This window comes from Excalfactoria chinensis, chromosome 5 (assembly GCF_039878825.1).
Source record: "Excalfactoria chinensis isolate bCotChi1 chromosome 5, bCotChi1.hap2, whole genome shotgun sequence".
Lineage (NCBI taxonomy): Eukaryota > Metazoa > Chordata > Aves > Galliformes > Phasianidae > Excalfactoria > Excalfactoria chinensis.
In genome coordinates, this window is record NC_092829.1 from 32,410,980 (window position 1) to 32,434,097 (window position 23,118).

The 23,118-nt window shown below is 37.7% G+C and overlaps 3 protein-coding genes across 5 annotated transcripts in view; 2 read left to right on the forward strand and 1 right to left on the reverse strand.

The window, feature by feature from the left end:
- The first annotated feature begins 126 nt into the window (after positions 1-126).
- LRRC57 (leucine rich repeat containing 57) lies at positions 127-4,069 on the forward strand. Its single transcript, XM_072339147.1, has 5 exons — positions 127-268; positions 1,012-1,147; positions 2,243-2,511; positions 2,924-3,109; positions 3,364-4,069. The coding sequence occupies exons 1-5, from the start codon at positions 185-187 to the stop codon at positions 3,403-3,405; spliced, it is 717 nt and encodes a 238-aa protein (XP_072195248.1). The 5' UTR covers positions 127-184; the 3' UTR covers positions 3,406-4,069.
- A 2,408-nt stretch (positions 4,070-6,477) lies between these two features.
- On the reverse strand, positions 6,478-23,082 carry SNAP23 (synaptosome associated protein 23). 3 transcript variants are annotated; one of them, XM_072339150.1, is made up of 8 exons: positions 22,989-23,082; positions 18,310-18,415; positions 17,886-17,927; positions 16,327-16,375; positions 15,442-15,559; positions 12,409-12,561; positions 11,738-11,882; positions 6,478-9,571 (listed from the first exon to the last, which is right to left on the reverse strand). In XM_072339150.1, the coding sequence occupies exons 2-8, from the start codon at positions 18,364-18,366 to the stop codon at positions 9,506-9,508; spliced, it is 630 nt and encodes a 209-aa protein (XP_072195251.1). In that variant the 5' UTR covers positions 18,367-18,415; positions 22,989-23,082; the 3' UTR covers positions 6,478-9,505. The 3 variants fall into 3 exon arrangements, with proteins under 3 accessions (XP_072195251.1, XP_072195249.1, XP_072195250.1); XM_072339148.1 differs by lacking the exon at positions 22,989-23,082 and adding an exon at positions 22,578-22,713; XM_072339149.1 differs by lacking the exon at positions 22,989-23,082 and adding an exon at positions 22,051-22,195.
- The window catches only part of ZNF106 (zinc finger protein 106), a 41,763-nt gene continuing 41,372 nt past the window's right edge, over positions 22,728-23,118 (forward strand). Inside the window, exon 1 of the mRNA XM_072339141.1 lies at positions 22,728-22,808. The gene's annotated coding sequence lies outside the window, so the exon portion shown is untranslated. The remainder of the gene's footprint in view (positions 22,809-23,118) is intronic.

Sequence of the window (23,118 nt, forward strand, 5' to 3'; positions counted from 1 at the left end):
GCTGCTATAATGAACGCGTCTTAAGCGAGGTGAATTTCCTAAGATGTAAATTTTAGGCAGTACACGTAAAATAGAAAACTTGCTTAATGATGCAGAATTTGGGTCGCGGTCCTCTGTTGCAGAATAAGAGAAGCTGTCTGAAAGCACCACTCCGACCCCGTACACTTGAAGGAGAAGAGTTAGGATGGGAAACAGTGCATTAAAAGCCCACCTGGAAACAGCACAGAAGACCGGTGTGTTCCAACTGACGGGAAAGGGACTCACAGAGGTAACACACCTGTAATGACATGCGGCTGTTTGTCGGTGGGACTGACACTTCTGAAGAGAAATTCCCACGTAGGTGTGGTCATAATGCACCACATACATGTATTTCTTATAAGGAGGGATGAATAATGTTATCAGAAGAATGTTGTTTTTCCTTTCAGCAGAGCAGATTTTTGCTTGCACTGTCTTCTGGTTGAGGATTTGCCTCTCAGGACACTTGCAGGCTTCTGATCTTACGCTTAAAAGTGAATGTTCCCTAAAGAACTAGTAGATACAGAATTGTGCTGTTTTAAAGAAAAAAAAAAAAAGAAAAAGGCTTGGAACTTTGGGAAAATGTAATTTTACAACTGTATCGTTATTGAGAAAGATCCTCCACAATTTTTCATGCTTAGATGTGTGTACTGCATTTAAATGTAGCCTGCACAGGATGCTCACTTGGCTGCAAGCATCTTGGATTTCAGTATACAGAAATCATCTTGGCTTTGACTCAATGGCAGAAAAATAAAGAATATCTTGGGACAAAAAGGCAGCTAAGAATTCACAGGATAGCCAGAATTCAGAGCTGAAAATACATGTAGTAAACAAATTTGCCAACTGATTTCCACGCTACAATGTCTGGACATTGTGATACATATTACAGTATGTAACAGCAATGTATGTTTTTCACTTAAAGTTTTAAAGCTTATCACTTGAACGTTTGAAGCTGTGTCAGCTGTTTAGATGGCGTATCTTTATTCTTTCTCCTAGTTTCCCGAAGAGCTGCAGAAGCTGACGAGCAACTTAAGGACAATAGATTTGTCGAACAACAAAATAGAGCTTTTGCCACCACTCATTGGAAAATTTTCCTTTTTGAAGAGCCTTGTTCTAAACAACAACAAACTGAGTATGCCTGATAATTAATATCTCTGCTGACTTTTAAAATAAGCCTGACTTCTCTGATCAGAAACTAAACGTAATGATTTAGCTCTCACAGGATGTAAATGGGAAGCTTAGTCACATAAACTGAAATCTTTGGAACTCACGTACAGGAAAAAGTCAAACCATAAGTTCTGCAGAACTAGTTGCCAACTTAGTTGTATTATCAGTTTTACAGTGACACGTAAGTACAAAAACCATATAGTTTCTATGCTGTGACTTGTCTGAACTGAAAGTTCAACAGTGTCAGGTAGTTTAGTATTTGCATAGAAAACAGGTGCTGAAGATGGCCTGTAGAGAATGTTGTTGGCTACTGATTAGTTGTTGCTGTTTCTTTTGGACAAGCATGAGTGGAAGTTCAGTAAAATTCAGGGTATGTTTATGCTATGAGAGATGCCACCTTTTGGATGATAAACAAAATTTTTGCCACTTTATGGAAAAATATGGCTGAAGTGAAGAAGCCAACTATTTTTTTGTGTGTTCATTGTGTATTAACTGCCTTTTTGAAAAACAAATGTAATTCACAAACCTCTTTGTTTCTGTAGTGCAAGTCAGGAGCGCTACAGGTTAGACTTGTAGATAGAATGAGGATGAACTTCAGCAGTATTTACCTGTTGAGGCTTCTCTGCTGGTCTAATACAGCATGGCTTACCTGAGAATTTACTATTGAGTGAGTTGAGTGATACCTTTAAAGGGCCGCAGCAGACCTGAGGCTATGAATTGCGTGGTAGATGAAATGTCATAGAATACATTAGCAAATTGACTGGTAGAGAGTAGCATTAAGTCCTCAAAGTAGCGTTTTCAGCTCATGGGTTGAAGGTCTGTCTTGTCTGGAGATAATTTTTATTTAGATATTTTTAGCAGATGTTTAGGAAGCACATCTTGTCAGGGAGCTTAAGTTTCTATGCAGGGATCTGTGCTTTCATTGGAAAATGTGGAAGAATCCTGTGGGAAATTACTGTAATAAATCACTGTTCAAGCAGAAATACATTTGACATAAATGGTTATAGAGGTTTGCTGTTCACTTTTTAGGTCATCTCTTTGTTGTGTGATTTATTTCTAGCTGTCCTACCTGAGGAGCTGTGTAAACTGAAAAAACTGGAAACACTGCACTTGAATGGCAATCACTTGAAGCAGCTACCAGCTGCATTTGGACAACTTGCAGCTCTCAAAACCTTGAATCTTTCTGGGAACCAGCTTCGGACTGTGCCTACACAACTCTGTGGTCTTCGCCACTTGGATGTGGTGGATCTTTCCAAAAACCAGATCCAAAATGTACCCGACAGTGTGGGAGAACTGCAGGCTATTGAACTCAATTTGAATCAGAACCAGGTCTGGTAACAGATGTTATAGGCATGCGGATGTGGGACATGGCTGTTTACGTTGCACATAGTTTGACACGATCAAAACTTTAGAGCTAGAAGATGCGTCTTTTCTAGACAGAAGTGAGGCATCATCGCTACAGTTTATGTACTAATAAATTCAACTGCCTGATTTTAATAGCTAACATATCCTGAATTTAATTATATAGAAAATACTTGAACTGATATTCAGTAGGAATCTGACAAACTGATGTATAAGTTGCCTATTATTATGGAAGAATATAAGTAATGTGGCTTTCTTTTATTGTTGCTGCTTATGTACTGCCAACTAGTTATTGTTCTATATTAGTCTGAAGCACAGAGCACTTGACGTAATCATGGATAACTAACATTTTAATCCTATTTTTTAAAATTTCTACCAGATTTCCCAGATCTCAGTGCAGATCTCACACTGCCCACGCCTCAAAGTCTTGCGTTTAGAAGAAAATTGTCTAGAACTTAGCATGCTTCCTCAGAGTATCCTCAGTGATTCCCAGATCTCACTGCTTGCAGTCGAAGGCAACCTCTTTGAAATCAAGAAACTCAGAGAACTGGAGGGTTATGACAAGGTTTGTATATGGACTTGCATTTTTTAGTATATATATATATATTTTTAAATGAAGCTTCTGGTGAATTCTTTACATATGACTGTGTTATGACTGCAAGCATCATTAGCTGTTTAAAATCAGTTCCCCCTTAACCCTTCAGTTTGACTTCAGCATTTGTAAGGTCTCTCATTCTAGAGTATCACCCCATTACAAAATATGATAGAAAATGGTTAGATTTATTTGTTGTTTGAATGTCTTTCTTATTTTTCTTTTAGTACATGGAACGGTTTACAGCTACAAAGAAGAAGTTTGCATGATTTTGTTCTGGTTGTGTGTATCCCTGGTAAGAAGAGTTAGTGACTGAGTCACCTCCTTCACTGACGTGAACCAAGACTGATAAAGGAGATTAGAGTATCCCCTCTGTTAGTTGTATACAGTTGGTAAGACCACACTGAATAAACTGGAGCTAGAGAGCACAGGTATTGTACTGATGAACCTGCCTAGGGGCCAGTTTTCTTTTTGAGCCGCTGTAGCTTTTAACACAGTATGCATTCTCTGTTGTCAGGGCTCATTCTTCCATAGAGAAGGGGAAAAAGTATTTCAAATTTGCCAGTTTCCCTTTGCCAGGAAGCTGTCAGTTGATTTCTAAGAGAATTACTTCCCTGGAATCATCTTTCCATGATAGTATATGGAAGTTTTGCTTTCAAAGCAGATTCAAAATGTTGTATATTTTGCAGTAAGCACTCTACTACAGATATGTTTCAGTTCTTAATTTATAGATGTTTGTTTTTTTGTTTTTTTTTTTATGAAGCACAGATCATTATAGTTAAATTAATTTTTATTAACTGCCTCTAGTAAACAAATAATGATTTGAGCATTCTTCATTCATACTTTTCTTGATGGACTTTTCCCATAAGCAAGAATTGCACTACAGTCCTCTACTGCTTGAGCTGTGTCAAATAAAAATGAAGATAACCTTCAGCGTATTCAGTAAAAACGTATACTGTATCTATGCACCGACTCCTACTGAAAGTCTTAGCTGTCTCCCTACTGCTGCTGCCTTACTACCAAGAGCACCTAGAAAGAACTGAAGATGTATGCAATTATTTAACTTATGCTAAAAAGGAAAGTGTGCTTGTTTATTTGAGTTGTTGAAAACAATTTACTAATTTCAAGCTTATTTGCTGTACCTGCTGCTGTCACTTAGTAGTACTAAGCTGTCACTACGAATCACCACTTCAGATACACTGTTTCATCAGTTGCTCAGATACACTGTTTCATCAGTTGCTCGTAGCAGTTGTACTTCAAGTCTTTGAGAAAGCAGAGAAGTCAAATAAGTTAACACTTAGGTAGCAATTAAGCTAACATGCTCAGAACAGCGAAATAGGAACTGTACTAGGTGGATTTCTTAGAACATGGATGCACCTCTTCCTAATGAAATGGTCTTCCAGTCTCATTGCATTTATTAAACTATTGTTCTATACATAACCTTTCATACTTGTGGTAAGAAAGGCATTTAGAAATTCAACTCCTTGAAGTTGCAGGTGTAAAAATTACATGTAGTCAACTTGTTATGCCATCTGCAACTAAGGAAAATGAAGTGACCTCTGTGCCAACGTTTTTCCTCAATGTACTACTAATCTTAATTATAGTTAAGTCTTTATTTTATAAGATGCTTAGGAATATTGAGTTCCCTGGTCCTGTTATAGTCTTATTTCATTCTTACACCGTAGTACTACAGCATTTAAGGGAACATCGATTAATTATTTAAAGGATGGGTTTGATCCATCATTAAACAGGTGTAATTACCTCCAAGTTCCCCAGACTATGCATAAAGATTGTAATGATAGACTTAGAGAATCCTATAATATGCAAGGACAGGTGTCTTCTTACTTTTTAATTACTAAACACTACTGTTTACCACCAGTAAAGCAAGTATGTACTTATGATTTATTACTTCTGAGCACTTGTTATTTCAAGTGTTGCCACTCTGCTGTAATACTTGTCAAACTGCTCTCAGGACTAAGGGTAGTTGATGAAGGACAAAGTTTCATTCCAGAGATTAACTGCATTGAAGAGTCCAGAGCCAGCCAGGTTTTCACATTCCAGGGTCTTATCTATCCCTTAGATCTCAAATAGAGAAGTTCTCTCAGGGGAGTCATCAGAAAGAGGTTCCATTTCGAATAGGTAGCAAGTTATTTTTGCCTGGTAGGGACACAACTACCTGCCATTGCTAGCTTTTGTTTTCTTACCTAGAATGGCCACATATTGTAATAATTTTTTTGCTTTCCCAAGGCTTCCCCCTGCCCTTTTAATCAATAAGCAAAGGCAATACCATTCTCTGATCAATTTCTACTTTTTCCAGAGGGAGTCTCATTCTTACAGTTTGTTTTTATAGTTTTAAGAGGAACCTCAGATGTCTCAGGTACCTAGATGCACATCAAGGATGGTACGGATTCCTGGGCTAGTAGTTCCTTGCCTGGCAGACATCTTCTGTTAGTATTGCTGCTATTATAACCAGGTTGCCAACACTAGGGAACCAGTAGACACTTTAGGACTCCCCCATTCCAGGTGCTATCTCATACAAGAAGTAGCTGACAGCACAGTGTCTACTGTACTACTTGGTTTTGCATGTCAAAATAATTGCAAGGCCAGATAATCAGAAACATGTTCCTCTATATTAATACACTCCACAGATTGGAACTTGTGGAAATCTAGCAGTGAATAGGTTAAGCATGAAGCTTGTTTCAAGTTCAGGTCCTTTCCCTTAATACCTGAAGACCAATTTGAAATAGTAGCTTTCTTCCTACATACTTGCAGTGCTTGAGACACTAACAGACCAAACCACCCTCATTTTAGCAGACTTCCCGATGCATGGGACAGAAGCAACTGACCAAATGGGAATAGTACAATGGCATAATTTATCATCAGTATCATGCACTTTGCAATATTATGCTGCTGGTTTGTGGGTGTTTTCTAAAACTGAAAATACTTGTGCTCAGGCATGTTGCTTCTCTTAAGCGCAGGGTTTGTTTATCAGCATTCCTTGTCTATTCAAAGATATGTATGCAAGAACAGACTAACTAATAGGTATAAGGAAACAGAACAGCAGCAGAATGGTTGAAAAAGTGACAGTTGGCATGTCATAAAAAAAAAAATCTCACCGTTTAAGATATTTGCAATAGTAAGTTGCATTTCTGTTGTTTATGTGATTGCTGATGCATTTAGAAACCTTCCAGTTATTCATGGCTAGGTTCTTTTGCTACTTTGGAGTTACAACAGTTACCAGAAGTTAGTCTTGCACTATCCAAATCTGTACCAAAGCAGAAGGGGATTTGTTTTGAGAAAAAATTCCATGTTCTGTTCTGGGTCACAGTAATAAATGCATTCAAGCACAGAATGGTATTCTGTTAAGTGATATTTCATCACTACACTTAATCTATTAGTTTTACCTCAGCGATTTCTCAGTTTTCCCTTCTCCTCACCCCTTATGCAGAACAGTTTTATTTCCATGTACAAAAATACTCACTGATTGTTAACTAGGATACTTTATTTCATATTGGTTTCATTTGCTCTCTTTTTTTTTTTTTTAAACTAGATAAATATACAGTTCTCATCTATTTAATCGATTAGTATTTAGATGAAGTACTGTTATTTCAAGTGTAAAGGCAAAAAAGCAAATTGTTTCACATCAAAGCCTTTACAGAGGAAGGAGTTTTGCAAGTTAATGCACAAACAATATGTACTGCAGCTCATATATAGCTAGCTACCTGCCTGTTAAAAACCATACTCACTTTTCACCAAGACGTAGGCTAGCTTGAATTTCATAGATTTGTCTTTTCCTCTCTTTCCAGCCACCTCCCTTCCTGTGTTAGCATCAGGGTTTCTATGAAATGAAAATAGAAGGGAAACTTCCTACTTGCATAACAGCAGCAACTAGTTCTGCCAAGTTTTTCAAGGACAGGAAACTAAACAAAGACATTTCTAACTAAGAAAAAATAGGTCTAAAACACATTCAGTTATAAAAGTATATATTTTGTGCACAATATGCAGTTTAACAATCAAAAGCAGAAACTGTAAACCTTCATTCTTAATAGTATTCAGAAATATCAAGATGTACAAGCTTTGATTACATTCCACAAACATGGAAAGTAAGCATCTATTCTACAAACAGTAAGATGATTCAAGACGACTATTGTTCATTTACATTAAGGCATCAGCTTCCTGACACGTTTGGCTCTTGCTGCATCAGAAAATATTGGTACTTACATAATACTCAAGCTTAGAGTGTCTGAAATTATTTTCTTTGTGTGATATTCATTGCAGTATTTATTTAAGATTCTGTGTACCAATCACAACATTCTCTCATCCAATTTGTGGTCAGAGCTCAGGGAAGTAAAGATAAAGAACATGGACTTGTAATAGCAAGGAAAAAAAAACCTTTCAAGATGCTACAGAGCTGCCATGCATTGTTCTAAGTACAACAAGGTAACCGCTTTAGCTTCCTCTTCCAGGAGATGATCACAAGTAATGCATGCTTTTCTTTCATGATCAGCAGCAAATATTCCTTCAATTAACCTGAAGTTTGCAGGAAAGAGAAAAAAAAAAAAAAAAAACACAACCCCAAAATGTCACAAATTTTTAATCCCTGATGCTTTCCCACACAAAAGGTTATTAGAAATTTACTGTATGATGTTCTTTTTTTGCTACTTGCGTTTTTAAGCATTACCAACAGAAGCAGACACACTTTCCTAATTCATTATCTTTCCAAGAACTGCCAGAAGCCAATACCTAGCACTTAAGTAACAAGACCCCCTAAAAGTGATGGTGTCTTACGTAAGACCATCTATCACTGCCAATTCACTGCATGCAGCAGCTCCATCCTTTGGTTAGTTATTTTCTTTGATTTTTGTTTATCAGGTTGTACTGGGAACAAACTGAGAATATACTAGTTAATAAAATATACACCAGCTGTATTTCTACTGGAAACCAAACACATTACATTGTTCATCTTCCATTTCAGCAGATTACAATAATCTCTTTAGCCCTAGGATTTACTATTAATGGTTACAAGATACCCATGGACTGTCAAAAGCCCTGGGAGTAAGTCTGGCTAAATCACAGTCAAACCAAGATGTTTTTCCTCTTCTAAAGAGGACAGCTGTACCTCCACTCAGATGGTCTTCTATTCTGCAGCAGAAGAGGAAATTTTTAGTTTTAAACAACTGAGACTTTGAGTATTTCCAGCTGCCAGTCCCAAAGCCCGAAATAATAAACTAGTTAGGAATCTATTCAGTACTAGTTTATTCAGAACTAGAAAACAGATCCTAAATGTATATACTGCTTCTTCCAGGCCTGTGACAAAGAAGTTCCATAATGAGCTGATCTTTGCTTTTGGTGATTTTAACAAACTCCCCTAAAGTCACTGATGAGGACAAACCATATTCAATCTCAGTCATCATGTTTCAGTGGAGAAAGGCCTAAACTGAACATCAGTGAGAACTAGCCAAAACAGAATAAATACAATATGGGATATAAGAAAGGTGCATGCTTTTCTACTCTGTTTCTATTCAGATCTTTCCAGTTAACATGCATTAAACACTTTCAAAAGGTGGACACAGTTTTTTGTCAAATAAATGCTTTAGGGATTTTTTTTATATTGTGATCTATTCACATGCACATAGGTTTTAGATTAGCTATATCAACACATACCACAAACATTACTAGAAAAATGCAACATTATTTACTAGTCATGGCCTCCAAATGTCAATTTACAGTAAAGAAGTGGAAATCTGTATACCCCACCAGTTAGCTTTACATTAAAGTCTGTGTGTTTAAGTGTTTTTAAAGCCCTCAACCCAGTAGTTATTAGTGGGCTACTTGAATTTTGTAGTTCATAAGCCCAACCCCAAACCAGGTGTGGCTTGAACTGCAAAACCATGGTTAGCCTGCTTAGAGACACAAGTCAAACAATACTCACCAAGTCCCTGTTTTAGTGAAGACACTCAACTTATGAGGTATTTCAAACAATGAAAAGTGCCCTCTCCAGCTTTCCACAACTGTGAATTCATGTTACCCTGCTTATTCAACTTCAGTAATGAATTGTATTTTGGATGCAAGAAAAGAGACTGGGAAGGAGAGTAAAACATGCAGGAAGGTTCTCAAAGCCATGACACTTTCAGCCCTGAGCAGTTTAAGAAAGTGAAGGCAAACAAGTAGAAAGAAGTTATGTTGACTACTTTCTTGGAATCAGAAATCATGATCACATGAAGTAATTAAAAAAAAAATCCCTATAGAAAAGGTATTTTTTTCCATTTTTCCCAGCCCCCTCTTATTTCAGAGTAGAGAAGTTTCACAGATCCATGAATATGGTGGCTTGAAGATGGAGAGAATGTCACTGAACAACTACAATAGGTTCTAATTGTCAATGAGTTTCTTTGCTCTGATGTTGGCCTGCTCAATGCGATCTCTATTTGTATCTGCCTGAAAAAAGACAAAAGACAAATTCACAGGTCATTTGCAAACCACTCGTAAAACAATTTAAGAATTCAAACTGACATAAACTCTTGAATTACACAGTATTATCATGATAAATATAAATAAAGCCATTTTTATAAGCTGGATTTTATAAAAAATATTTTTTACTGATTTTAAAAAAGTAGGCCACAATATATTTCATAACATGGTTTTGGAGCTAGCTGATTTGAAAAATAAATATTTTTATTGAAAAATAAATAAGGAATGTAAGCAGTTTTACTGCTACTGAAACATCAATTAAAAGAAAAAAAAAAATCAGTATGTAAACTGAACAAGCATCAAGATACTGTTCTCCTGAACAGTAGGAGAACGAGCTTTGAATGAACTCCCTATCCATCTAACCTGTAGTGGGAAATGAGCAGAAGCACAAAAATGCTCTTCCTCTCACCACCAGCAGCAGCAGCACTCCTCAGAAGCTCTACCTATGCATTAGATATTTTGCAAGTTCATACTTAAATAGGCTAGGAAGAGGACAAACAGCTCAAGCTCTTTCTTCCTGTTTTACACGTTGATGGCTAGGGAAGAACAGGAACCCATTACCGAAATGTGCCAAAATAAACAAAAAACCCTGGAATATTCTTCAGGGCTGCAGCTTAGTACTTTTTTTTTTTTCTTGATGCAGATGATATGGTCCTTTAGAGATCTACTCTCAATAACTTAACACAGTTTCCACACTGTTCAGTATGTCTTAAGACATTTATCAACAGAAAATGATTAATTTAAATATCCTGAGACTGTAGGTCAGATTGCTAGTCTGAAAGCGAGAATTACACTTGTATTCTTGCAGTTTCAAAAGGCAATTCTAATTTGTTCACATTACATTTCAAGAGTTAATAAGACAATCTACAAGATTTATTCAAACTAGAGTACCAAGCCAAAACAGGTTTTTGAAACACCAGAAATACTAACACTAAAAACGTTAGTTCTCATTTACAGTTAATTAGATGAGGCAATGACCAGTCCTCTTGATAAACTCCAATTAACTTTTTTTTTTAATAGCCTTTAAATCATTTGAATTACTTTACTTAAAAATCACCCTAGATCTGTAGCTTCAGAGGATAGTGAAAGATAACCCCCACTACAACTGTGCTGACATTGAATACAACCCCCTAATGACTAGACAGAACTGAGATGCTGACATATAGACATCAGCAGCATTTATGTCACACTAGCCTATCTTACTCTGTATATTTGATATAGTTAACCTTATGGGGCTTTTCAGAAATACCTTTTGACTTTGCAATTCTACTTCATTTTGTAAGTTCACAGCAATGCGTACCTACTTCTGCTTTTTTAAATGTCTCATACACACCATTCATTAAACCTTTGTTCCCTTTCTTAACGATAGCCTTTAAAAGCATCTATTCAGTTCAGAAGATGGGGATTTCTAAAACATGACCAAACTTCCTCACAAGTTGCCCTCTGAAAGAAAGCCCCTTATAATCAGATTTACATAATACTTATCCATTTAGGGAAGTTTACTTTTAGAACACAGGGTTAGGAAAGAATGCAGAAAGATGTTACTGTCTGAGACTAACTTAATGTGCAGATAAGAATAAGTAAGGTTATTTAGATGCACATATGCAAGAAGCTATTTCTCATGGACAGACCTCAAGAAACTTTGAATTAAGGCAAAGAATTACCCTGATTGAATAGGGCAGTGGTTTGTGGGATTTTTGTTTTTAAAAGGAATTCCAGAAGAGTCTTGCTATCATTTAACAAACAAACAGCAACAAAATAAACATGCCCTATTCCCTCCCATACACAGTAAGATTATCTAAAAGCAACAGACCCTCAGTTTACTTTCGATATGTGTCAGAACATTTGATAAATACAAATTAGTTATTTTCAGAACAAACAAGTGATGTGTACCATATTAAGGCTTTTTTCTTTTTTTAAAAGATCCTTAAATGTGAAAATATTTGAATTTTCAGCTGTATACCCAGACACTAAGTTCTTTCTTGTACCTGTCACTATGACTACAGGACAGTATGATCTTAATTGCCTATTTTACTACAAATACTGAAAGGTAAGAGTGAGCCTATTCCTTATCACGTCTTAATAACAAGAAGTCAACTTATGCTGAAGGCAGAGAATACCTTTGACACTTACCTTTACATTTATCCGGTCTATTTGCTTATTCTGTGCATCAATCTCATTGCCCATATCCAAAGCCATATTTTTTAAATTCCCAAGAATGTTTCCTACTTGAGTAAGATTTTCATCCATTTCATCTTCTCTGGCATCATTTGTTATCCTGTTTAAACAATGAAGACAGCATTTCCATGAAGAATGAACTTGCTTTTCCTTACTCTAAACTTCATTATTTTTGTTATTTGAAAGTCATCTGACAGGCTAGCCATTCAAGCCAAGGTACACTTCTAACATTTAAAAGCTACATATTCTAAGCAAACAGGAGGATAGTATTAGATTACCCACTATTAGAAAAAAATGCCTTAGAGTTTAAAACAGCAGCTACTAGAGTAAACTTACTGCCATTAGAATATGAAACAAACTGATGACATAAGAGTATTTCACTTTTTTTTTTTAAACATTACTCTCTACCTTAACATTGGAGCTCTCCAGTTCCCACTATAGACCAAAGAAGTACAAGATGTATGTTTTCAGTACTGTAGCATTTCAACCTTGCCACCTCCTGTCTAAGAAACTCCTTCCAAACAGTAAAAACTTGCTACTTGCTATTTAGCAACCTCATCTAAAAATCTGTCTGAAAGAAGCTTATGATTTCTGTATTTGGGATTGATAAATATGAGGAAACAAACCTTGTAATGTATCCACCACTTGGTCCTCTAGAATTTTGTTGCTGCTGCTGATTTATGCTTCTTGGTTGCATAGATATCACATGATCTGCTGAGTTCTCTGTTCCATCTCCCCAGGTTGCTCTGTATGTTTTGGTAGTCTCAAAGTTCTTTGTCCTACTCCATAAAAAAAATAAATGGAATCAGAAACCTGAACTGTTCTATCAAAAAAATGGTTTCCTGACTGAGGTCTTCCATTAATCTAGGCTTGTCAGAAACACTTGCCTTGGGCCCTTAAATATAGTAGATTTTCTATGTACTACCTAGACAAAGCTTTTTATAGTTTCTCAGAATAGTACAAGCATAACCAAGTTACTCTATGGACAACTGGATAATCTTGTCTCACATGTTAATACAAGCACAGTATCTTCCTTAATTAAGCAGTATACTTCAGCAGAATAAAGGAAGCTCACAACAGTATCAGGGAAGTTTTTATTGTCAAGAAGTTGTACTTAGAACAGGAGTTAATCTTCAGTTGGGCATGAATACTTTTCAGGGAAGAAAACACTGTGCAAGATCACTCATTCTCAACAGGATATAGAAACCGTTGATCAAAAAAAGTCCTATTTTAAAGTTAATAAAAACAAATCTGAGAAACATTTCAAAATAACACTAATCATTTTTATACAGCTCCTTCATTCTGAAATTTACCATTATACATTAACTACATAATTTAAGACTGAACAGCAACAAAAACAACCATAGAACACTAACACAAAGCAATCTTAAGAATCATGTAGCTACAAAAGCAAGACTGGAAGAAAACATAACAGAAAAGTAAGTGATTTATGTTGGAGTAAGATCTCATGAACTCTAAAGAACATATTTTGAGAAGAATACTCAAACGGTCAACCTGTGTGCTGTTGTTTTCAAGTTTATGCTGTATAATCCAGACATTACTACCACTGCTTCACTGGAAACATGTGAAAGCCAATGTATTATATCTCTCATTACATCTAACTTTATGATTACAGGTAATTGACTCCAATATTTGTAATACCTTCAACATCAGTAGCCCAAATGTTTCATACTTGAAGAGGCATGAAGTTGCCAGAATGAAGAGATACTCCCCTCACATTCCTTCGACACTTACTTACACAAACAAGCTAGGGAATTCATATAGGAGCTTTGGATGCCTATTCAAGGCCAGGCTGGATGTGGCTCCGGGCAGCCTGATCTAGTGGTTCGTGATCCTGCACATAGCAGGGGGGGTTAAAACTAGATAATCATTGTGATCTTTTTCAACTGAGGCCATTCTATGATTCTATGAAATATAATCCAGTATGAATACATTGAGAGTCAGCTCTCAGTTCATAATAGAAATGTTGCACTCAGCAGAATCCTGAAGAAACCTGAGCTAGTCAATTCTGAGTATACACTGCCTTCAAGATCTCCTTAGGTTTGCTGCAAATAACTTGACCATTATACTTTAATCTCATTGATGTTAAAGTTGCAGCAGCAGATGAGTTTTGTACACTAGTCTTCTGAATTATCGAAGTATTCATCTTATTCAAAGTCAGATGTAACAGCAAAGACCTTATTGAGAAATGACAAGCAGCATGAAATAGATAGCTAGAAACAAATTGCTTAAATATAGTTATTAAGAACAAAACCCCTCACTGTTTTCACTGATATTTTAAAAGCTTTTTTTTTTTTTAACGTTACCATGCATTCACTTTTCTACAGTTTTGTTTCTGTATGAGTAAGGCAATCTAAATAGCTTGTCAAAACAGCAAGGATTCAAGTAATTGGTCAGTATTGCCACAGCTAATGCAACCCATGATAAATGTCATTTTTTATCCACACAGTATTACAACACATCACAGTCACAAGGAGACCTGCATGCAGCTATCATGCACATGCAAGCACACATCCAACAGAAGCACTGCCTTAAAGAGCTGCATGTTAAATGCACATGCTGCACTAATAAGACTGACCTTGTCCTACAATCCGCTTTCCCCAGTAAAATGAATACAGCTTCTCATCTTAGTCTTCATTTTTAGAAAGCAAGCATCAGTATTAGAAGAGAACACAGAAGAAAGAACAGTAAAGACCAGCAAACAGGTAAATTGGATTAGTACACAGATTATATTAGAGTATTGCCAGTAACTCATGTTATCACAAAGCCTTTATAAATAAACAAAGCCTAGTGGAAATTAGAAAAAATCTACAGTATTTAATTAAATGTTCTGTATCTCAGACACTAACAGAGCATTTGATATAGTAAATAAAGACGTTCAATTTCTTCTTCATTGCCCTCCATTTGCTTTTCTCACAATTTTTTCTGCATAAACTTTTTTGTTCATTTTTGTACCCAGCACTATTTTTTTAATTGTTATTTTTGTACTTGGAATGCCGCAGCAGTTCACAAATTCCAAGTCTGTTCAGTGGCAGTAAGTAGCTTAATTAGTTTCAGTGAAATAAGACTGCCAACTACAGAAAACAAAAACTGTATGTGTGAAAATGCTCAAAGTCCATCAGCTGGATAAAATTTATATAAAATAGTAAGCACATCTACCTAGAACTCAGGACAGAACTACCTCCTTTATCAAGATACTAAAGCTAAGATTTTTTTCCAGTCTCAAAAGTTCTATCTGTATCTATCCTTAAAATGATTCCTGAAGTATTATTTAGCGGGATAAGTAGATTCAGCTACTCCAAGGAATTTTTGCCTAGTTTTATGCTACCTCTCAGCAGAGTAATGAATTGGCTCCATTAGGATTCACTTCAGAATCACCTAGCTTTATGGAGATTAGGGTATAATTTGCAAGATATTACAAAGCAGCTACATTTACACTGAAAGGAGCAAAATATATGGTTAGATAAGTATGCTTTAGCTTTGCTCAAAGGATTATGAGAATGCACCACTAAAGACCAGAACAGACAAGCTTCCTAGAGATTCATTGTTTTCTTTATGTCTTATAAAAGACCATCTCTGAATGCAGTAGCTAGTGGGAATACTCTAGAACTTCAGACCCACAAACCCGTTTAACTAACCTGTTGCAAGGACAGACACAGAGTCCACAACATTTGTTGAGCTCTGTCAACGTCTTCTCAGCTTCTCTCATGTCCTTATTTATCTGGTCCATGCCTTCTTCTATGCGATTTAGTTGTTCTAGAAGATAAACAGTTAACCTGAATAAGTACAGACATTCATGGGCATGTTGTATATGCATTCCTTTCAAGCAGGTATCTATAAGCTTCAGTTCCATCGTTATATCAAGCTGAAGACTCATTTGCCTTCCTGCCTTCTGAGATTTCTTTTGTAGAAAGAAATTAATGAAGTTGGTTTTTATTTTTACTGTATTAAAAAGTTTATCTTCCTATCCTCAGAACAGCAATTCTGCTGCTGCTTTTAGAATAAAGGCAGACAGTTACAGTCAGGTCACATCACCATGGAAAGAAGTTGCTTCCATAGTAGAGGCCTCACCGCATTGTAACTAATATGATTTCTTAACAACTTTAGCTTGTAAATGCTACAAAATGCATGCAAGTGTCTAATTAATAGACCTCATTTCCTGGATCAGAGTTATCTAGACTGGAAAATACCTTCTAGATCATCACACCAACAATCAACCCGAGTCCCATCACTAAAACATATACCTTCATATCATGTCCACGCATTTAATAAAATCCAGGGATAGGGACTGCACCACATCCCATGTTAGCACATTCCAATGCACAAACACTCTCCACAAAAGCATTCTACTATCCAGTCTAAACTTGTCCTGGTACAACTTGAGATGATTTCTTTGTTCCATCACTTGTCAGATACTTGCACATAAGGGTCTTGAACAAGCCTTCAGTTTCCACAACACCTAAATGACGATAAATTTTTTCTTACAGTTATAGAACTAGTCATTGCTGGCAGGAAGAACTCACCTCCTTGTTCATCCAGCATGGTGATAGTCTTGAGGCCAACATCATGGGACTGTACAAAGAAAGTTATTTAGTGATACAAAGCCATATTAAGACAGCAGTGCAAAATCAGAATGTCTCTAAAATAAATTTGATGAGTCAAACAAGTTTGTAATAACACGTAGTGCTATGGAATAGCTCCTACAGTAAAGTTACACTAAACTTCAAATTTGATCTTGCTAGGCTGATAACATTTTCATCTGTTATGCCATCTCTGTTAGGATTTTTTTTTTTTTTACTATTATTAAAACAAGATAAAAATTGATTACAATACTTAAAATTGAACTATGTCAATGTCAAGCCAAAAAACAAAACCTAACCATATCTTGTTTTAATAAGTGGCATTCAGTTCATTTTTTTTATCCTTACAGCTTTCAGTAGGACTGAAGATCTTTAGTCCTGGAGGTCACAAGTGAAAATAATTAAAGCAATAATTAAGAAAAACAACAAAGACAAAGCCTGAAAAACCCTTATTGGGAATTTAGAAGGTATCAGGAAGAAAACTGCCCATCACCAGGCAAAAACAAATTGGTAGTGAGGAACATACCAAGTTACAGCTCTTCACTGGTTCAGTCTTGAGTTTAGCAAACAAGTTTATACCCACATTTTACTGTAAATTTGCAGCTCAGAACTGTGGTAGGCATTATTTTTAACTTATCTCACAAAGACAAGTTATCTCATCTTCTGTGCTAGAAGACTTATCATTAGTTTCACCACTCAGTCTCTGTATTCCCATTTGTCCACTGCATGCACAAGTAGTAGCAAAACAGTCTCAACTGAATCATGTAAGCTTTGTTATCCCTAACAGAGGTGACCCTGCCAGGGATCTGCTTATTTTCAGAAATAATAAAAAGTAATCTAAAAAGTAATCTTTCTACAGGGTTTTTTTGTTTGTTTGTTTTTGGTTTGTTTTTTTACAATGGGATATACAAGTCATAAAAGCATACAGGAACTCATTGATGCATCATCTAGATAAATCCAAAATACAGATTTTGTTTCAAATAATGTACAAGGGTGTTAAGAGTTTCATTATCATACTTAATTGCTTCTAAAATTATAACTGGGGAACAGACAGTAAAGTATAAACAGAACTGCTTTTGTGTAGGAAGAAGCAGAAGCAGCCCTGCCTTCTGCTACCCTACCCCACCCTACTAAGCCCTACCCTCCCTCTTGAAAACAGGACAAAGTGAGACAGAGAGGAAAAAAAACATCAATTGTTTTGAGAGCCAAGTGATGAAGCAACCAAAGCCATCTGTCACAGATGAGTGTTTATAACTGACCTGAAACATCTGGAAATTTTACCATTTTTCTTAGAAGAACAGTCAGAAAGATAATATTGATTTTGTGATTAAGCCTAATAATTTTCACATTATATAAAGTCATCATAACACAAATGTCTCAAAAAAAAAAATAGGGAAAAAAAAAACAACAAAAAAAACATTGAAGATCACTCTGTGAGAGTTAAAATGCTGCTTATTCTCCAAATTTATACATCCCTAAGGAATTCAAAAGCTTTTTCTTACCTCAATGGCCAAGCCAAGAATTCTCCTTGTGCTTTCCAAAGACTAGGAAGAAAAGAATGCTGTGAGTGTATTAACAGCATATATCAGTCCTCAAAAAAGTTATTTACCAGTTAATTGCAGTAAAGCAACTAGTTTACATATTAGCAGGATGACAAACCCTTCCAATATTCAGCTATAACACAGACATAGCATACTAGGATTTTTTTTGTTTAAAAAAGCTCCCCCCAGTGACTACTAAACATCCTGCTTTTCGAGAATTCACTAGTACTTCACTTAATAGCCTCAGCTCCAGTACTCACCAGTAGAGTGATCTGAAACATTCTGCTATGCTCTTGCAGAACCATCACTGTAGATTGCCTTTAAAGGATACTATAATCTTGCCAGGTAACTGCTCTAACCCCATGCAGCTTCTTAAAATACTTACCTCATCAGTGACCTGGTTGGCCTTCAGCTGAATTTCTTCAGGTGATAGTTCAGCCATGATAAGGAGCTATCACTTGTAAGTATTCAGGTAAAAGAGAATCTTCACACTGTAATAAGAGATACCAGTTAAACATTAGAACTGTTTTAAGTATTCATACTGTACAAGTCAAAGCATCATTTTGCACAGCACAACACTTATTCAGAAGGCACTAGGAATTGCTCTGCTGATATGCCTGTGCTTCTCTTCTGATGCTCCTGTTTGGACACCTGGAGCATTTTGCCTGTTGTGAAGCAAAACAGTCTACAGTGACAGTTCACATTTCCAATTTACACTTACTATGGTAACTGACCTCTGTGGGTGGAAGCCAAACAAAACCACTCATTACACTTTGAGGCAAATGTTCTGTCTATCTTGTAGCTGTACCTTTTATCTGTGCTACTTTCCAGTCACTTCTCATCAGTTCTGGAGTTATTACATCACTGAGAATAGCACCTTTAGTTTCCCTAGACTTGACAGCAAGCTCACCCATCTTCACTTCTCAGCCACTGCCATGTGAGATACGGTAAAGAAGATAGCATCACTCTGCTAAGGAAGTATATTCTGTACAACTGTTTGATTACAGCTTCTGTTTCAAGCTGAATAACCAAATCTGATGCATTAAAGGACTCTATAAAAGCTATATTTGAGTTGGTCAGCCATGCTTTTTACAGACAAGCATACAACCTGCACAGTGCTCTGTAAAGCAAGCCAGTGCCACAATAATAAAAAAAGGTTGTCTAGGCAGTAATAAGATGACTTCTCATCACAGTGGTTTGTAACACCCAGACATAGCACAGAAGAGTAATTTGAGGAGAAACCAAACACTTCCAAAAATGTTAGCTTCCAAAGATGAAAAAAATACTCTCAGTAGCTGTACATATAATTGGAGTAAGATGCCCCAAGACATTCCTGAAGTTACAACACTTCAGGTGAGGTGATTTTTACTGCAAGAGACCAGCTATTCCGATTGAACACAGCTTATGTTAATAATGAGTGCTCAAGTCTTCACCATACAAAGTCACTTAATTATTTTATTTAACAAAAAGAAAAACATTCTGCTGTTTTAGTTCATTATGATGGCTGAGAGAAAGAAACTAAGAAACAAGGCATGTCTCACAAGGATCTATGCCTCCATTTGCCTAAACACAAAGTAGAATTCATTTTTAAAAGCAGGTAGCCAGCCACATTTACTTTGTTGTTAAGAAGTGCTCTGTAGTATTTACTCAATTATCAGACTACAGCTTTTGTGGTCTTTTCTTTTTTTTTTTTTTTAGTTTTGTTTTTTAAACAGTACTAGTTTAACACATTCCTGTGGAACAGCCCTTTTAGCCCATCACTCATACAGGAAAACCTGGTGCCCACCAACACTGTACAACTAAATTGGATACAAAAAGCTAATTTTCTGGAAGTAATGGGCCTTGAAGCTTTTCTACAAAGTTAGAAAACAGCTAAACTATCACTTAAAATCACTCGCATATACAAAGCCATCCAGTTGGAGAAGGCTGAGAAAGAGATGGTAAAGGAGATTCTATAGAACAGTTTAAAATCTCCAATAAAATATTTTCTGTAAAGGAAGTAGTGACAGGAGAGGCACTTGGAAGCTCATATCAGCATGGTGTCAGACCTCTTCAAAGCATCATTAGCTAAGATAGCTTCATTTCATAAATTCACATGCCCATGAAGCACCTGAAGCATTTTAGGAGTTTCTTCTTCTAACTTCAGTCATACCAATACTCAGTTCCCAGTTCTGGAGGATAAAAGTAAGCAAGCTTCAGAAGTCATCACATGTGAGATTGCATAGTCTTGTCATTTTTTTTTACATTACAAGCCTTTTTCACAGGCTAATAATACATGTCTAAGGCAACAAAAGCTATAGCAGGCCATTGACACAGTATTTGAACTTGCTTTTCTTCAGTACCAGCTATAAAGAAAGTGTAAGGCTTATTGGCTCCATGGGGAAAAGGTACTTCCTTGTAAAACAAGTCACGGTATATTCATGTGTCACACTTTCTGAAGCACTCAAAAGCCTTAAGAATTTCCTGTCCTGCAGATCTCAGAATTTAAACCAACTGCAGGTGATCAGAAGGCCTATAAAAATGCTTGTTGAGACGCAATTACAGTCTGCACCCAAAAACAAGAGAACAGTTGTATTATAGTAGCACTCAGTGTAAGACTGCATTTTAAAAACATCAACAGTTAATTAATGATTTCTCCCATTCCTCCAAAATAACATTTTGAAATAAATGAAAACTTTGGTACATGTATTTCCACGTTACTAATGTTCAACAAGTTGTAATATAAAAAATACCTTATACCTTCAATTTCTAAATACTCATATTTCAATACCTCCTCATTTCAGATAAATCAGAAATTAAATTATCTACTTCCTCCTTTTACCATAAACTCCTATTAAGGATACTAAAACATTAAACCTTAAAAATCTTATAACTCCCAGGTCACTTTTTCAATTGCGTTTTTCTTTAAACAAAAGTATGAGGACAGAAATATTAAGTATGATTGAAAAATGCAGTCTCTGCCTCTTTATGGATAATCTCATCACAAAGGCATGAAACATGAGATGACATAATCCTGCTGTTGCAGCAACTGACTGAAAGCCAGGAGCTCAGCAGTTGTAATTTCAGCCAGCAGTGAATTGATGCAGCACCTGCCGATCTCAGATGCTCTCAAGTACTTCACTAAGTCAGCTGCCTTCCCCATAAAACAGAAAAAGAATTAAACAATAGTTTTCAGAAAAATCTGATCGTTACAAATAATTTTGTTTTCCTTTTTGCAAAGATTAAAAACTATACGCTTCACAGAACAGGCAGCTTTGGATTAATTTGGTTTTGCTGTTTTTCCTTCTGGAATTTCATATTGCCAATGTGGAAGTAATCATTTGTTGTTTCTCTTTTCTCCCCAGACACTTCCTTAAACAAACAACAAGTTATTATGCTTGTTAGGCAGCTGAAATTCAGCCCGTCTAATACAGCATTGTACAAGGTATCAGCACCAGAATGTCCTTCTCTGTGCTATTATGGCTACAAGATAAATGAACAAAGCATCTGTAAGACTGAGGGAGGAGGCCAAGGCTAAGAACAAGACACTACTCTGCAGGCTTCCTGCTCTATCTTATCAGCTTCCTGAGCACACTGCACAGAGGCGATAGCCTGAAGAATAGGCACTAGCAATACCACCTCCTCTCTGTGCTGCGTCAAGCTCCACACTCCTCTCAACAATTAACGTCTGTCCTTGGAAAAGTCTCATGATACCTCTTCCAAATTAATTATTGCCCAACACAAGTTAACAACCAACCTTAGAGTCACATACGGTCAGCAACACACATCATTTCTTATAGGGACACAAACAGCGAAATATAATTAGCAATCAAAACACATGCAGGACAGAGAAGCTCATGCACACAGATGTGTTACTGGACTGTCGCTAAACAATTAATGGTTAAGACAATGAATAGAGCAGTTGGTACCACAGGAGGCTGCTCCTTCACCCCCATCATGCTCTCTAAGCCACGTCCCTCAGTGTCGCATCTACCATCTATCTCCTCTGAAGACCACCAGGTTCAGTAACGCCACCATATCCTTAGGCAGCCCTGTGCCTATGCCCCACTGTTCCTTCTGAGCGGAAATGCTTCCTAATATCCAGCCTGAATGTCACCTGGCACAACTTGAGACCCTTACCTCTCACCTTGAAAAATGCCTTCCGATGCACTGCTGTTTGCAGCATAGCACCAGGTTTGGTCACAAAGGAGAAGTAAAGCACCACCCATCTGCTGAGTGCCCTTCTCACTTTAGCAGGGTGAAAAAGGGGAAGGTCAGCGGCCTGAGAAGTTGCACAAAGTGGTTTCCTAAGATCCCCCACCCCAGCGGCCTAGGCTGCCTGATCAACTGCTGTCGCCAGACAGGAGCTGCGCTTCACTTGAAGACTGTAAGAGGCGGGGTGAGCGAACACCACAGCTCCGCACAGCGCGGGGAGGCACGGGGCCGGGGCTGCTCCAGATGCCCACAGCATTCGCGGGGACTCCTCCCGCGCCCCGCCGGGCCTCCCGCAGAACCCGAGGGCCCCGAGAGGGGAGAGCAGCGACAAGGCCTCCTGCCGCAGCGCCTCGGGAGCCCTCAGCCGAAGGGTGGAAGCGAGAGCCGAACCCCCCGGGCCTCACCCCACCCAAGAGGGTGAAAGCCGCCGAGTCCAAACCCGCCCCACCACACACTCACCGCTCCCGGAGGCCGCTACGCCGCCGCCTTCAGGCCGAGCCCAGCCGCCTCGAGCCGCCCCTTTAAGAGACCATGTCCCGCCCGTCGTCCGCGCCCACCCGCGGAGCGTCACGGTTCTCCCGGAAGCGGAAGGTGGAGCTTCCCGTCGGACTATGGCGCCACACCCAACATGGCGCTAGGAAAGCGGCCACCCCACAGAGCGGTGCCCAGGAACGTGGCCTCACTTCCGCGGTACACCCAACATGGCGGCGCGCGGGAAGCTTGCGCACGCGTCAAGATTGAGCTGCTTTTCTCAGCGCGCTTTAAGTGCCCTTTGAAAGAGGCAGCGCATATTGTTATGCAATATTTATCGCACTTTGTCTGTTTATAGCAGCATCCTTATTGATAAATTTATTGTTATGCCTTTCGTACCAGTAGACAGGCGCCCTTAGCTGTCAGGGTGCTGCTCTCGCAGTGAAGTCGGCCCCTGCGCGGGGCGCGTTCCAGCTGCCGGGACTACATTTCCTAACAGGCACCGCGGAGGCGCGGGTTTCCTTCCCGG

Coding starts and splice junctions, on each gene's coding strand:
- LRRC57 (XM_072339147.1), top strand. CDS start 185: ATGGGAAACAGTGCATTAAAAGCCCACCTGGAAACAGCACAGAAGACC. Junction 269..1,011: donor CGGGAAAGGGACTCACAGAG/GTAACACACCTG, acceptor TCTTTCTCCTAG/TTTCCCGAAGAGCTGCAGAA. Junction 1,148..2,242: donor TCTAAACAACAACAAACTGA/GTATGCCTGATA, acceptor ATTTATTTCTAG/CTGTCCTACCTGAGGAGCTG.
- SNAP23 (XM_072339150.1), bottom strand. CDS start 18,366: ATGGCTGAACTATCACCTGAAGAAATTCAGCTGAAGGCCAACCAGGTC. Junction 17,928..18,309: donor CCAACCAGGTCACTGATGAG/GTAAGTATTTTA, acceptor TTTTCTTCCTAG/TCTTTGGAAAGCACAAGGAG. Junction 12,562..15,441: donor TGTGTCTGTCCTTGCAACAG/GTTAGTTAAACG, acceptor TTTATGGAGTAG/GACAAAGAACTTTGAGACTA.